This window comes from Balaenoptera musculus, chromosome 5 (genome assembly GCF_009873245.2).
Source record: "Balaenoptera musculus isolate JJ_BM4_2016_0621 chromosome 5, mBalMus1.pri.v3, whole genome shotgun sequence".
Classification (NCBI taxonomy): Eukaryota; Metazoa; Chordata; class Mammalia; order Artiodactyla; family Balaenopteridae; genus Balaenoptera; species Balaenoptera musculus.
This window is the reverse complement of record NC_045789.1, coordinates 119,840,845-119,855,995: the sequence shown is the minus strand read 5'-3', so window position 1 is coordinate 119,855,995 and position 15,151 is coordinate 119,840,845. Positions and strand designations below refer to the sequence as shown.

General features: G+C 36.1%; 1 protein-coding gene across 6 annotated transcripts in view; it reads left to right on the top strand.

Annotated features, from left to right (window-relative positions):
- Positions 1 to 15,151, top strand: part of PRDM5 (PR/SET domain 5) — a 209,572-nt gene that overhangs the window by 117,325 nt on the left and 77,096 nt on the right. For all 6 annotated transcript variants that reach the window (XM_036853882.1, XM_036853885.1, XM_036853887.1 and 3 more), the window contains 3 exons: positions 5,394 to 5,487; positions 8,905 to 9,065; positions 12,219 to 12,312. In XM_036853882.1, coding sequence (XP_036709777.1) covers positions 5,394 to 5,487; positions 8,905 to 9,065; positions 12,219 to 12,312 — 349 coding nt within the window. The remainder of the gene's footprint in view (positions 1 to 5,393; positions 5,488 to 8,904; positions 9,066 to 12,218; positions 12,313 to 15,151) is intronic.

Genomic DNA, 15,151 nt, shown 5'->3' with positions numbered 1-15,151 from the left:
CGAATGAAAAGTATTTGGAAGAAAAATTCCAGAAAGTTCCAAACAGCAGAACTTGAATTTGCTGTGCACTGGCGACCATTTACATTGTATTAGGTATTATAAGTAATCTAGAGATGATTTAAAATATACGAGAGGATGTGCATAGTTTATATGCAAATACTATGTCATTTTTTTGTTTTTGGAGTATAATTGCTTTACAGTGGTGTATTAGTTTCTGTTGTATAATGAAGTAAATCAGCTGTATGTACACACATATCCCCTCCCTCCTGGACCTCCCTCCCACCCCACCCCGTCCCCCCATCTAGGTCGTCACAGAGCACCGAACTGAGCCTCGTGTGCTTTATAGTATGTTCCCACTAGCTGAGTATCCTCGGATTTTGGTATTCTCTGAGGTCCTGAAACCAGTCTCCTACAGATATGGAGGAGGAGTATCCTTAGGGCTGCGGGGACTTCAATAGTTGGCCCCTTGAGGTTATGGTTTTGTACTAATGAGTTGTGGCTTTCAAGCAATGGAAAGGTTGGGCTGGCTACTCAAGGCTATACTCAATCTTAACTTCTCTGTGTAGAATGAGCTACCTTTTTCTGTACTGAGCTTAAAGAAACTGATTTCTTTGGTATTTCTCCAGTTTCTGTTCATTTTTGTGAGGAGGAGTCCTTTTCAGGAAGCCAGTTGTAAGTCTGACAGTAAAAATTTAATCCACAGACCTTGTAAACAGCCAGACGACACACATTTTATAAAGCCTTAGGTTTATTATGTGACCCGGTGGGACAGTAATATACTTTTATACAGACTTCAATAATGAGATTTTTTTAAAAGAATAGTTCTAGCACATGTATCTCTGGAATATTTTTTCCAATTTTATTTTATCTCTACTTATTTCCCCGTATTTCTTTGTCATAGTTTTCTTGTTTTGCACATGACTGAAAGAAGAAATGTCATTCCAAGCAATATTGCTAACTGTGGAGCTGTATATATTACTGATAGTCAAAGTTATTTTTAATTGTGAATCGGCCTGATGAAAATGCAAATCTGCTCTCATGAAATTAGCATTTGGTTTGGTTGGCTAGAAGTGTGATAATTTGTTAACTATTGTATAAAAATTATGTTGTAAACTTTCTGAAGCATTCTTGAGACATTTTACTAGGTGTTACAGGTAGTGCAACATATTTTCTTATGTATTTTCTACATCTGCAACAATAATCAGACATGGTGCATAAAATGATATATTTCATAGTGCTAGTTCGTGGACTAGTTCATTTGTTACATCAGCAGATATTGGTGTCTCAGTGCTTGGCATTTAAAAGGAAGGTGTTCTGGAGCTCAAGGATAATGTGATGAATAAGTCAGTGGAAAGTTTGGAACCCTGTAGAGATGAAATATTGAAGGATAAGACACCTTTTAAGAGGGTTAATTTTATTTGGTATTTGTAAAATATATCTTGGAGACAGAAGTCCTCTATCCACAACTTGCAGGTATTTCACTCCCACCTTACTTAAATGAGATTGAATGCTGAGACTTTCACAAGTCATGCAATTACAGCTCCGTGGTGTTGGGTGTTGGAATCTTTTTGACAAAGTATTTATTCACCTGGCTATGTACTAACAGCTTACTGCTTGAAACGTGCTACTGACTTCAGGTCAGTATCTAGAAGTTGTGGCTTTGGTTTGGTTAACATAGGTCTAAGGCATTATGCTGTCCCAAGTTGTTTAATCATCAAGCAACTAAATCATATCCACAAGTTGTTTTGTCCTAGATTTGGAAAAAGAGAAAGAATGGGTTAGGGTGGAATATATTTTTGGAAGATTAAAGCAACCCTGTGTTCCAGTTTGGATGCTCTAAAAATGAAAGAGTTTCTTTCTTTTTATAATGATATTATCTACTAATTGTAGAAAATTAAAACATCAAAGAAAGTTCTAGAGAACAAAGCAAAAACTCTGTCAAATACCACTGTCCACTTTACTGCGAAAACCCTCCTCAGTGTTTTGTAGAACATCTTCCTAGACCCTGTTCTATGTGAGTATGAATGTGCCATAAATGGTATTCTACTATATAATGCTTTGCATTCGGCTTTTGACACTCAAAATATGTTATGGAGACTTTTCCATATCAAAGAAAAAATATATTTAATAGTCACTAGAATTTAGTTAACTAGGTTTATAACTGTCAATGGGAATTTAAAAAAAAATTCTTTACTTTTAAAAAAATATTGTGCAAGGGAATTCCCTGGCAGTCCAATGGTTAGGACTCCATGCTCTCACTGCCAAGGGCATGGTTCAGTCCCTGGTCGGGGAACTAAGATCCCACATGCCGTGCGGCGCTGCCAAAAAAAAAGTGCAAAAATCAGTCTGATATATTTCTATAAAGGGAATTAGTTAGTCAAGAGGTCTATGTACAGTTATCATTTTGGTAAATAGAGCCACACTGCTTCTCAGAAAATTTACATTCCCAATTACCAGATGTGAGATTGCATGTTCTTACCCTTCAGACAACACAGAATGATATCTATTTTCTTCACTTCTGCCAGTCTGATAGACCATAGATAGTATTTTGTTTTAAATTTTTCATTCTTTAATTGCATTCATGGCTTGAATTATTAATACTGTACGTAATCTGACATCCCCAAGTTTTATAGCCAGTAATCCAGACTTGAAATATTCAACTGCCTGTTGACATCTCTTAATAGTCATCTGAACTTGTCCAAAATCGAATCCCTTATCTTTTACCCAGACTTGTTTCTTGCTTGCTCTTTCACATATTAGTTAACGGCTGATCCATCCTACCATTGCTCAGGTCACAGTTTTGGAGGCATGCTTGCTTCCTTCTTTCTGTGTCTTATGCTTCATATCCAGGTCTCTCTGCAAAACCTGTTCACTTTCATAATAGACCCAGAAGCCTCTGACTTTTCTTCACATGAGTGGCTACCACCCTGGTATAGGTCTTAATCATCTCTTGCTTGGTTTATTGCTATTACTTCTCTAGTTTCTCTGCTTTCCCTTGTCTCCCTACATCCTGTTCTCAACACAGCCACCTTAGCATCCTGTTAAATGCCAAGTGAATCATGCCTCTTATCTGTTTAAAACCCATTAGGGAGATTTTATATTTCTCTCAGTAAAAGACAAAACTCCTGCAATGGCCAGCCAAGCCCTACATGATTTGCTTCTCCCGTTTCTCCACCTTCTCCCATCTCTGTGCCGCTTCCACTTAGTTCATATCACACTGGCCTCCGTGGAGTTTCCTGCCTAGATCACCCAGAGGGAAACCTGCCCCTGTTCCCCCAGTGCAATCAGATCTTCTCTCAACTGTCACCTTCTCAGCCAGAATTTCCTTGAACACCTGTTTAAAATTGCTACCCCATTCTCTGAAACATTTGCTGTCCTCTTTCCCTGCTTTATTTTTCTCTGTAGCATGTATCTGATATTTTATCATTTGTTGATTGTTCCTCTCTCTCTGCTAGTGTAAGAGCTCCACAATAGCAGACACATTTGCCTTTTTTTCCCCAGAACTATATCCCCAGAATATAAAATAGGACTGGCATGTAGCGGCCTGAAGTGCATATCATAGACTTGGCACAAAATAAATAATCAGTGATATTTTAAGAGTGCTATTTGGAGGAGAGTCCTTTTGCCCTTTTGGGGGAATTTTTATATTATTAATTTGCTATAACTCTTTATATTAGTAATTTTAAACTTTTGGTTTATGTTGCAAATATTTTCTGTGTCACCGAATATTTTTGCCTTGCAGTTTTAAATTTAATTCTCTCATCTGAGTACCCGGTTTTCTGCCATGCTTAGAAAGCCTTTTCCTACTCAAAAATTATTTAAATATTTACTCATATTTTCTTGTATATTTAGTGTCTTATTCTTCACATTAAAAAAAATATAGCTGAATTGAAATGGGATTTATCTCTTGTAATGGGTGGGGAATAGACACAACTTAATTTTTCCTGAATATCTATACAGTTGCCTCACAACCATTTACTAAACAGTCCACTGTTCTTACACCAATTTGAAATGCCATATTTTCCTATAGTAAATGTTCATATATCTTTGGTAATGAAAGAAACCTACTCTTTGTTCTATTTTGTTGATATGTTTATTCCCACCTATCATTTTAATATCTCTAATAGCACATTTGAATATCTGTAGTTTATCCTGAGTTTTAAATATTTGTTCCTCCCATCCTTTTTCTATATTTTTCACTGTCGAAAACAGTCATGATAATCCCTTTCTCACTAACATTATGTTAATAGGTAATATTTATATCTTTAATATTTATAGTGTCCATTAGACTAAGAAAATGTATAAATCTGTATGCTGTGAATAAAGTGACTTTTCTTTAAATAATTCCCTTTATTTTTATACCACAGGTATCATAACATAACCCATCAATTATATGATTTGCTTTATTTTAATAAGAGAACACAGTTCAGTTTTTTACACATTAGCATTTATGAGCATTGTTATCTCGCCATCCGTGGTAGAATAGAATTTTATTTACTGATTTGTGCCAAATGGGTTAATACTGATGTGTAATGGAAAACAGGTGAAGTGAGTAAGCTGTTTTCACTGTTGTTTTTTGTTTTTGTTTTTGATTTTTAGATCTAGCAGGTGGATTTCTGTTGTTTCTTGTTTACACATATTTTTGTCTGTCATGTGATTAATAGTGCTTCCTACATCTATGCTGCTTGACATTTGGCAAGTTACTGAAACTTTTTGAGCCTTAGTTTTCTCATCTATAAAATGGAGACACTAATGGTATTTTATTTATCAAATTGCTATTAGAATTAAGTGAAATAATTCATGTAAAGTGTTTAGCATAACATTTGATCCAAAATAAATATTTAATTAATGATACCTGGTGTTAATTATAACATGAGTAAATGTTCTAGTTTAATTTAGGGGAAAAGCAGCACCTAGGACTGAAAATTATTTGAAGTTAGTCAGTGAAGTTGAGGGAAAAGGGTGGAAACAGCCTCCCTTATACAGTTTCCTTTGTCTGTGTTGAAGATGTTGTACCGGCATAAAGTCTGTCCATTGATAAAGGAGGTTTAGTCTTTAGAGAAATTACATATCATTTCACTCTGCAAAGTAGATTCTGAGAAATCTCAATGTGTATTGAGATTAGCATTTGAGATTATAGGAGCAGTTTCCTTTACTGTTTATCAAGTTTATAATTAATTAATGTGAGAAGTTAAAAATACAGTCGTTTTTCTCCCATGAACACAGCCTATTTGTGTTTCCAGTTAAATTTATGGGGGAAGAATGTCACCAGAGGAACAGGATATTGTCCACCTTCCTGTCCTTCCTGGTCCCCATCATGAATCCAGGCTCCAGTTATTGTAATGACTAGTTGATTCTAGAGAGTCCTGACTCACTGTTTCTTTCATCTGCAGACCCACTCTGAAGAGAGGCCTTTCCAATGTGAGGAATGTAAAGCTTTGTTCCGGACCCCATTTTCTTTGCAGAGACACCTGCTCATACATAACAGTAAGTCGCAATCCAGGCAGTTGAGGACCAAAGGAATTATATCATATTTTGTTCTTACAACCTTTGAGAATGTAGGCGTCACAGAAGCGGACCTATAAGTAATTATGCAACCTGCTTTTAAACTTAAAAAGGACTGATAACTGCCTTTCACGTTTTCGTCCTTTATCCTTGATTTATTTTCCCACAGTAAAATTAATCATTTTATGAGACATTTTATTTTATATCATTTTTTCCCACTATTTAAAGCTGTGTATAAAAACATGTTCAGTAAAGTGTCTTTGAAATTTGTTCTGAAACAGACGTTTTTGTTCCCTTTTAAATGTAATGATTAAGGAAACATGCCTGACTCTTTAAAACATGCAGATATCTGGCATGATTTTATTAGCTCACAGGCTTTTAAAATTGGAAAGGATCAGAGTAAACATCTAATTTAACCTCTTCATTGGAGGGGAATTGAGAAAATTGAGACTCAGAGAAGCACAGTGACATACTCAGGGTTGCACAGCACTGGGGTAGCATCCAAGCCTGTTAGTCCGGTGTTTTTCCTGCCTACTCCACTGCCTCTGATTTCTTACTTCTTTTGGCAAGGGGATTTTTGGTGGGGGTAGGGGGGAATTAAGTTATTCACATACATACCGTGAAGTCTGTCTAGCAGTTACACTGAGAGCTGATTTTAGAATACCACAGTTTTTAGCCATGTCACTTTATTCAGAGAAGAAATTGTTATTGCTAAACAGGGTTTTAAAGTGGGTTCTGTGTTCAGATGTTGAAGTAACCAGAGATTTACTACTTTATTGTATCTAAAGTTAAATAAAAATGGTATAGCATAAGTAATACACTTCTTCTAATTTGAGTTGTTTAATCAGTAGAACATCCTCTAACATGTAGTTTCTAATGCTTAATTTCTGAGGAAAGCAAAACAATCTTGACATTTGATTGTACAGATAAGATAGTATCTTGGAAGAAATTTTCTCTGGTCAAGTCAAAGTACCTAAAATGCAAAATAATAAAGATACTAAAGTTTTTATATTTATTGAGTGGTAATGATTGTGATGAAATGCGTCTTTTCCTATAGGAAAGACAGTGCTGAGATCTCATGTCATTCTGTATTCACCTTACAGCTCTGGAGAAGTTGTTAGCACCACTTTCCATTTTACTTATAAAGAAAAGCTATGCATTTAAGGAATAAAATATGTCATGTAACAGCAGGAATTTCCATCCCATTTCACTGTCATTTGATTAAGAAAATGGCCAAAATAGAGAGGACAAAAGACTAGATCTTGTCTTATACAATAGGAAAGTTAAAACCCATTTAACTTCAAAACATGAGGATTGTTTTAGAAACTTACATCAGCACTGTGGCTCCAAATATGAAAAATAAGTTGTCATAATTATTTTGGAAATTATTGTTATTTCCTAATACACTGAAAACCAAAAGGCAGGTTACTAGCTAGCTTCTTGGTTTTAAGATAGGGACAAATCCTGATAAATTTAAGGTAAAGAAATCTGATAAAATCTCGTATCAGAATTTTAAAGTTCTGATAAACTTAAAACAACAAAATCTGGAATTAAAATATGAAAGAAGAAAGGTATGGACTTCCTTGGTATAGCTTGAATAAGATTTTTGTACATGAACCAATACTTTGATTCACTTAATAATTTAATGGAAATAGTTTGATAGGAGCAATCGTGGAATATTTTTTTCCAGTACCTGAATAGATTTGGTATTATTAACATTTACAATTTTATGTCACTTGTCCTTTTACTCTCACTGGTTATACAGTTTATACAAATATCAATACAATTTTAAATAAATCTAGAAAGATATATGAAGACAAACTAGGTGACAACAATAACACCCTGCAACAAAAAAGCACAAAGGCAACATATAAACACAGCTCTCAGAGTCTATACAGTTCATGCATGGTTTGGTGTGACTTGGTTTCAAGTATCGAATTTCAGCAACTCAACAGCTTCCTTAGAGACTTTAAGAGAATTTAAAGAGCCATACTTCTGTTTGAAAAGACGAAGGGAGGGTAATTTGCCTTTTCCTTTTTGTTTTCCTTCTTGTCATTCCTTCCTTAAATTTGGTGTGACGAAATAATAGTATCTTCACATTTCTAAATTTATGTTAGTTAAATGGAGGGAAGGTAGAAGAGCTTGGTTGAAATTGAGGTAATCTCTTATTTAGATGTAGAAAGTTACCTGCATATTTTGTCTCATAGTGAATATAATTTTTGAATCTGTGCTATTATAATTGTTCTCTAAAAAGGGAAAATATATGCAAATACTAGTCTGTCTTTATACAGGTTACATATGTTTTATATCTTTCTGGGAGATTCACTCTCTTCTAATTGTGTACATTGATCACTTAAAATGTACTTAAAATGGACTTTAGTCATAGCATGGTATGAAAGTTTAAAAAGTCCCATAAACTCCCTAAACATAGCTTCTGGAGTTGCTTTCCTGCAAGCCTAGGCTATTTGATGGGAAGGTGAAAACCCTCCCAGGTACCCTGTCCGGGATGCATTCTGAAGTCGCTGTGTCCCACCACGTGTCCCCTGCTCGGGAAAGAAAAAGGGCCTGAGGGCACTGCCAGGGGCCAGGTGGCGGAGGCACCACCCCCCCCCCCCCCCCCCCCCCGGCTGGGCTCTAGGGTAGAGTCCTAGACCCCAGCCCTAGGGCTTGGGGGGCCCTTTGAGGGGCTCTAGGGTAGAAAAGGGTAGTTGCCACTCTGGGTCCCCCTGCCCCAATCCAGCTGCCTCTTTGAGAGGCAGCCCCCAAACAGTCTGAGAGCATGGAAGTTGAAGCCCTTCCCTAGCTATTTCACAGCAGACCAAGGACTGCATTAGGGGGCCTCCAGACCAAGTTCCTGAGATAGTGGAGTTGTAGCCCTCTCCTGTCCCGGGGTGAAGGATCTGCTCTGACGTCCGCCTTCGGGGGGCTTCCCTCCAGTTTACTGCCTGTGAGCCAGTTCTGCCTCTGCCCCTGAAGGCCAGAGGGAGAATGGTGGGGTGAGGGGAGTTCAGGAGGGGCCCCAAAGGCAACTCACTCTGCAGAACAGAGACCTTTTGTCAAACTCAAGCCCCTGCCTTAGAAATACATACTTTTAAAGAAAATTCATAGAACCTTTAGAAAATTAGCTAATTCAATCCCCACATTTTCCAGTTAAAGGCACTGAGAATCTATGAAGGTTAAAGGACTCTCCCTCCCCACACCTGATTCACACAGGGAATTAGCAAATATGGAACTGAACAATTGTTGGAAAAATGACCTTTTATGGTTATGATAAATTGTTAGAGCTGTGAAGCCGAGTTTTTGGAGAAAACAGCAGTAAATCTGGTACATATGAGGGGGAGTTAACAGCACCCTGCTGTTGTGTCTGTGTTTCTCTTATTTGACTTTTTCATTTCTAAGGTGAGAGGACTTTCAAGTGTCATCACTGTGATGCTACCTTTAAAAGGAAGGACACCTTAAATGTTCATGTCCAGGTGGTTCATGAAAGACACAAGAAGTACAGATGTGAGCTGTGTAATAAGGCATTTGTTACACCTTCAGTGCTTAGAAGTCATAAGAAAGTAAGTAGAAGCCTTCCGTGAGTTTGAATGGATTGCGTATTTTAGCCATACAGGCGTGTATGTTAATTATCATGTGATAATCAATTTTATATGAATTTATCAACATATTTACTCAAAATGACAAATAAGAAACCCATGATTGATACTAGCTCTTTAGCAAATGTCTGTTTTCTTCATTTTATCAGAAGAGAATATATTTGTCATATGAAAGCAAACCTAGATTTAGGTATGGACGCTACACAGTCCTAAACTATGCTGATAGATGGGTCATACAGTGTACTCGATGAATGGGAGCTTTTCGACTTTATACATTTTTGGATTAACGTAGGTTCCTTTTTTAAAGATATTGAGTAGAGCTTTAATAGTTTTATTTTTCAAAGCTAGTTCAGCTATCTATTGACAAGTTATTAGACTGACTTCTTCTAGGATTAGAGTGGTCCTTCTTTATCTTGCATCCCTAGGACCTAGGGAAATTCCTGGTACAGAACAGGGACTTGATAAGTATTTGCTCAACTCGAATAAAATGATGTTCATTACTGATGGTGATTTGGAGATTATCTTATTTGTGTTATGCTAATTACCTCCAGCAAATCAACAGGTTATTTTTACTTGTTGATTAAATACATTTTAAGTATATTTTTTAAATAGCAAAATTCATATTATAACTAATGCAGTTGAAAGTTTTAACGCTGACTTCAGAAATGACTATGAAGTGTGGTAGTTCTCTGCTGCTCAGCGTGTCCTGCCTAGTGAATGTGAAGTGGCTCCTGTGTTGTTATGACTTTTATTTTGGTACCTGTCCTTAATACAGCTGTTTCAAAAGGACTGAACTGAGCAACTTTCTTTTCTTGTATCTTTAATGCTGATTAATAATGATACTGTCTTCTCTTTTCAAAGCTCTGAATAGAATAATCTTTCAACTTTCTTTGATTGGATTACTTTTTCATGAATTTAATAGACTTTTGTTGTGTTTTAATCAATGAGGGAAAGTATAGTGAATTTTCAAGAAAGATATAGTTGTTTGTCTGCAATAACAGATTATCATAGAATATATTTTGCAGTGCATTGTTCATTTTTGTCTCATACATTTATCCAATATTCTCATAGTGATGTTTCCATGCTTTCTTACCATATTTAAGATTTTTTAGTGTTATACTTTCAATATCTTTTAATACCAGCCAATCAAATTCTGTACCTAATAATAATATATATTTTTGAATTAAACCAAAAAGAACACTTTCATTATTTTAATTAATATTGCCGTAATGTCCTTTAGTTTGAAACTTACATTACTGAAGTACTATAATAACTGAGTATAAGTAGGTGAACAATGAAATACTTACGTAGCAGCAAAAGAAATCCTGTGGATTTTATAAAGATATTACAAATAACTTGGTAGTTTCCTGTTTGGAATAATCCCATGTTGTAATAATAGATGTATACAATTCCTAAACAACCTTATATTAATCAGGGAAGAATTACCATATTTTGTCCCTTCTGTCAGGGAGTGAGAAGAACACAGGTCTGTTATATGTTAAAATGTTACACCGTTTCCTTTAAATTGAACCATAATGTGGACCATGGGAGTAACAGCTCTTGCTGAGGTGTAAAGAATGTATAATTGTTTTGTGTAAGAACTTGTAATGAAAATGGCAAGTTAAGTGCTGCCAAATGAAGAATCCAGGAGATGTTTGTTGTAGACAGTATCATTGGCTAGTGTGGCTGTTGATTAGACTGTATTCCTCAAACTTGAATGTAATATAAATCTTTTTCAAGGGAAAAAAATCTAAAGGACACTGAAGTTGACTAAGATATTTCATTTATAACTCTTTTAAAAATTACAAATATGATAGTGTATATCCAAATATAGATTATAATTCAAATATGAAAACTTATAAATTAAATATCAACCAATAAGGTTATAAACCAATTATATTAAAGTTAACAATTGATTTAATATGGAAGATGAGAATGTTTTGCTAAGTTAGTGGTTCCTCGAGGTTGTCGGGTTCTGACACAGTTACCCCACCCTTTTTTCTCTATCCCAGCTGGCCTGTCTTTCCTTTCTGGGGACACATCATTTTTAAAAAACCTTTCCTGTTCTTTCTGCATTAGCTCATGGCAATTCAGGTAACAGTACTTGCTAGCAATTTGCGTAAGAACACAGGCAAACTACAGGTCCTGGAAGTTCTGTTTTGTGACGGTGGTGGTAGCCCAGATGACCCACTGTATGCTTTTATTCATATTTCGGTTACCATTGAAGTTAACAGTTCTGAAAAGGGTCTGAGAGAATGTGCAGGTATCTGAAGTAATTGCCTCCTTCTCGTCCTTTTCCCTTCTAAGTTTGAAAACCAATGGGACTTGAGAAGTAGCTCTGCCGCCTCATTTATTGGAATGACCTATTTTGATGTTGGTAGAAACACTGGTCGCCTGATGAGATTGTGAGACAAGTTGAAAACACTTCACCTGCCTCCTTTTTTGGGAGAGGTCACTCTTTTTTTCTTTGAACTCTCTAACATTGTATTGAAACTGGCTTTGATGATACTCATTCGCCTTTTCTTGTGTGGTGGTTTTATGCCCAGGTTAAAGGTATTGAAGGCAGCAGTGATCTTTCAAATTGACTGTTCAGTCAACACCTGCTGATTTTAAAGATCAAATCAGATTTATATTCCTTTTTGCTTTGCAGTAAAATCAATCCAGTCTGACAAACATAATGCAAGTAACAAGATTACTTTATTGAGATTAATTCTGTCCTCAAGCATTAAATACACACAAAGAATGTGAAAAATGCTTCTAAGGAAGTGTTTCTTGGCAGCAGTCAAGGGCAGCTGTAGCCCCATTTTGATTATGTGGTTTTGTTAACATACACTGGTTTTGTATAACTTAATCATTTTTAGATGGGGGCTCCATAAAGGCTTAAAATGTGAACTGCAAAGTTATTTTCAAATTAACACTAACGCATGATTCTGAGAGGTTTTTTTGAACCAGTGGGAATAACCATGATAAATTGTTTAAAATCTCATTGTGATATTAAATCATTTTAAAGGAACATAATCCTGGGAAAAAAAGGATTTACTGTTGTCAGAGACACTTAATCATTTTAACCTCATTCTTTATATTTGTTCTCAACCTTTATTATTCCTTTCCGTTTAGACACATACAGGAGAAAAGGAGAAAATCTGCCCATATTGTGGCCAGAAATTTGCCAGCAGTGGTACACTGAGAGTTCATATCCGTAGCCACACAGGTATGTAGATTGTAATCGGTGATAAAAACAACATAGAGAAATCAAATTCTTCCAAGAGAAGGAGTTTATAATTTTACAAAATGACTCCAAGATTAAGAATTAATCTTGACTGTTTTCTCTCTTGTAAAGTTTTATAGCATCTAGTTTCTTACTCTAGAAAAATTTTCCCAAACTAAGTTAAATATCTAAAGTAGAAAATGATTAATGTTTGGTTGTGAAATAACTGAGATTTACTTTATATACTATTCTAATAGATGGAATAGGGTGTAGCAGTTTTATAGAAGGCTAAGGGCCTCCTCTTAAAAATCCCTCCTGTAACTCGCATCAAATGTGGCCTTTTAAAATGTAGAAAGTCCTTGGAATGTGGCTTGAATGCTATAAGATTTTATTGGATGCAAGGGTGATGTGACCATAGTATCTGTTATGCCATGAATTGCTTCCTAAAGGGTTTTGTTCATTTCTTAACAACTTCCTGTGTAATTTCTCCCATGAGAGAGGGCTGTGCCCTAGTGAAGGGTGAATGAACAGCTAAATATTTTTCAAAGAACTTTGTTTGGGTTTTATCTGTCATGTAGAGAAGTTCTTGAAAAGACTTGAAAGAATACTCTTAATTTTGATAGCCAGATTATTGTGTATGAATCTTAAGTGGTTCTCAGTAGCTGGACTGTGTTTGGTAAACTGTGTAACTGGATTAAATTGCTGAAGCTTTTTATTCAAGAGCCATAGTATCTGACTTTCTTTATCATTGTGTCCCTAGCTCCTAGCTCAGTGTTTAGCACAATAACTGTGTTGTGAATGAAGAAATGTTAGTTTAAGCAGGTCAAAGAATAACACTGTGATTATTATACAAAGGTGGAGAAAAAAGGGCAGCCATGCAGCATAATTTCTTATTTTGGAAATTTTCTGGCTAAAGCTGAAAAGCATAGGTCAACTTAGTAGTTGTCATCTTAGAATAGCCTCTTAAATACTTTCAAATGAAACATATAACCAAGAACAGATCAAGCATTATACATGATGGCTGTGGAATAATGAGCGCCCTAAAGAAGGAAAGGAGATCTTCTTGACTAGAAGTATCTAGAGAAAGTGAGGCTTTCAGGACAAAGTCCACTATGTGTAGCAGAAACAGAACACAACAAAAAGAAAAGTAGAGAGAAGCAAAAAGAAAAGGGCAGCAGAGAATCATGCTGAGGACAGGTGGACTTAAAATAGTGCCAGAGACTCTTAGCACCATGTCCTGATTGTACAGAAAAGGCAAGTAAATGATGAAGAGAGAGGAGAGAGAGCTCTGAAGTCCCAGGCCAGCCCCGGAACCTAACAGTGTAGTTTTTGACGTCAGTGGGCACCACTCTCTTCTGTGTATTGGGGGCCATGCGGAATTGTGGCAGACATGGTTAAGGGCGAGAGTGAAATCAACAGCCTTCCATTCTGGATCCGTAGTTCTTAGAAGATGTCTTTGTGCCACCCTGAAAATGTAACTTACAATTTGCTCTGCAGATTTTATGTCTGTATGTATGTGCTTGTGCGTATAATTTGTATATGGAAGGAGGGCAACTAGGAGATGGGGAAAGTGTATTATTTCTGCGTATCATAGTAATAAGTTTAGAGTAATGCCCTGAGACATTATCATGTAATTGAATTATGGTTGATATAGTGTGTTTTTAAAAGGCAGTGATTATTGTTCAGAATGCATTAAAACATGCATTTCAGCATAGAAAAGATGACTCCAATCATAGAACACTTGATTATTCAAAATAATTCCATCCTTGAGAATTCCATGTGCCTACATTTTATTTTACTTGTAGACAATAGGCAGTGGAGAAGAATAAACTTAAGCTAGTAATTTCTTCTAAAATTTTAATTATTATCTGCTACAAAGTTGCAATAATAAGAAGATTTTTTTTGAGCTCCAAGAATTCTCTGTGATAAAAGCATTAATAAATATATGTAGTTTTTTTGTTGTCATGTTATGTTCTATAGTACCTGTAATCTAAAGATATTTTTAGAAATTCAAATCTTTTTTATATGATCTGGTTATTTAAATGTTGTACAGGTTCTGGTTTATTGGTTTCTGATCAAGAAAACTGGCCACCTAAATTCAGACAACAGTGCTAGGGCACAGTCAGCCAACATGTACGTTTAAATAAGTAAAGTAAAAATATAAAGGTGGCCTATGTGTTTATGTATGTCCACACAAATAGTTGTATAATTATTTATTTACAATTATTATTTACTTATAACTGGATTTTTCTGTTTAAAATCAGACTCATTTCATTTTCACATTTTACAATTCTTCTTTGAGTTATTTTGATGTGAAGCCTATGTTTTTGGTGACAGTTGCCTGGCAGCATGGCTGGGGCTGTATTTGAAGTGGTCGGTGTCAAGCAGCAGAGGTGACTGCAGAGACCTGGCGGGTTGCTGGTATCGGGGCTTCCATAACAGTCCTGGCGTGGATTTCTTTTCCTGCATGGACTAATGCTGCTTTTGCTTCTCTTTCATTCGCTTTGTTCTGTCCTCCAAATCATGTGCATCCATTTTCCCTTCCAAGCTGGAACCTGGCTCAGTGACCAAATGGGTTTATGTAGTTATTTTGCTTCTATGATGATAAAGCTCGCATTTCGAGTTCTATAAATTCACTTTTTCTCTCTCTATTATTTTTTCTTATGAAATCACGTGATTTAATTCAGCCCTTTCCCACACTAGGTTTAGCGATTTATGTTTGTGCTATAGGGTAACACAGGTACGGGGTCACGGCCTATTCTGCAGGAAACATTTAGTCATATACTGTCAGGGAGCACGCAGTGCAGTGGCGAGGACCCTGAGTGGAGATGGGGTGGGGAGG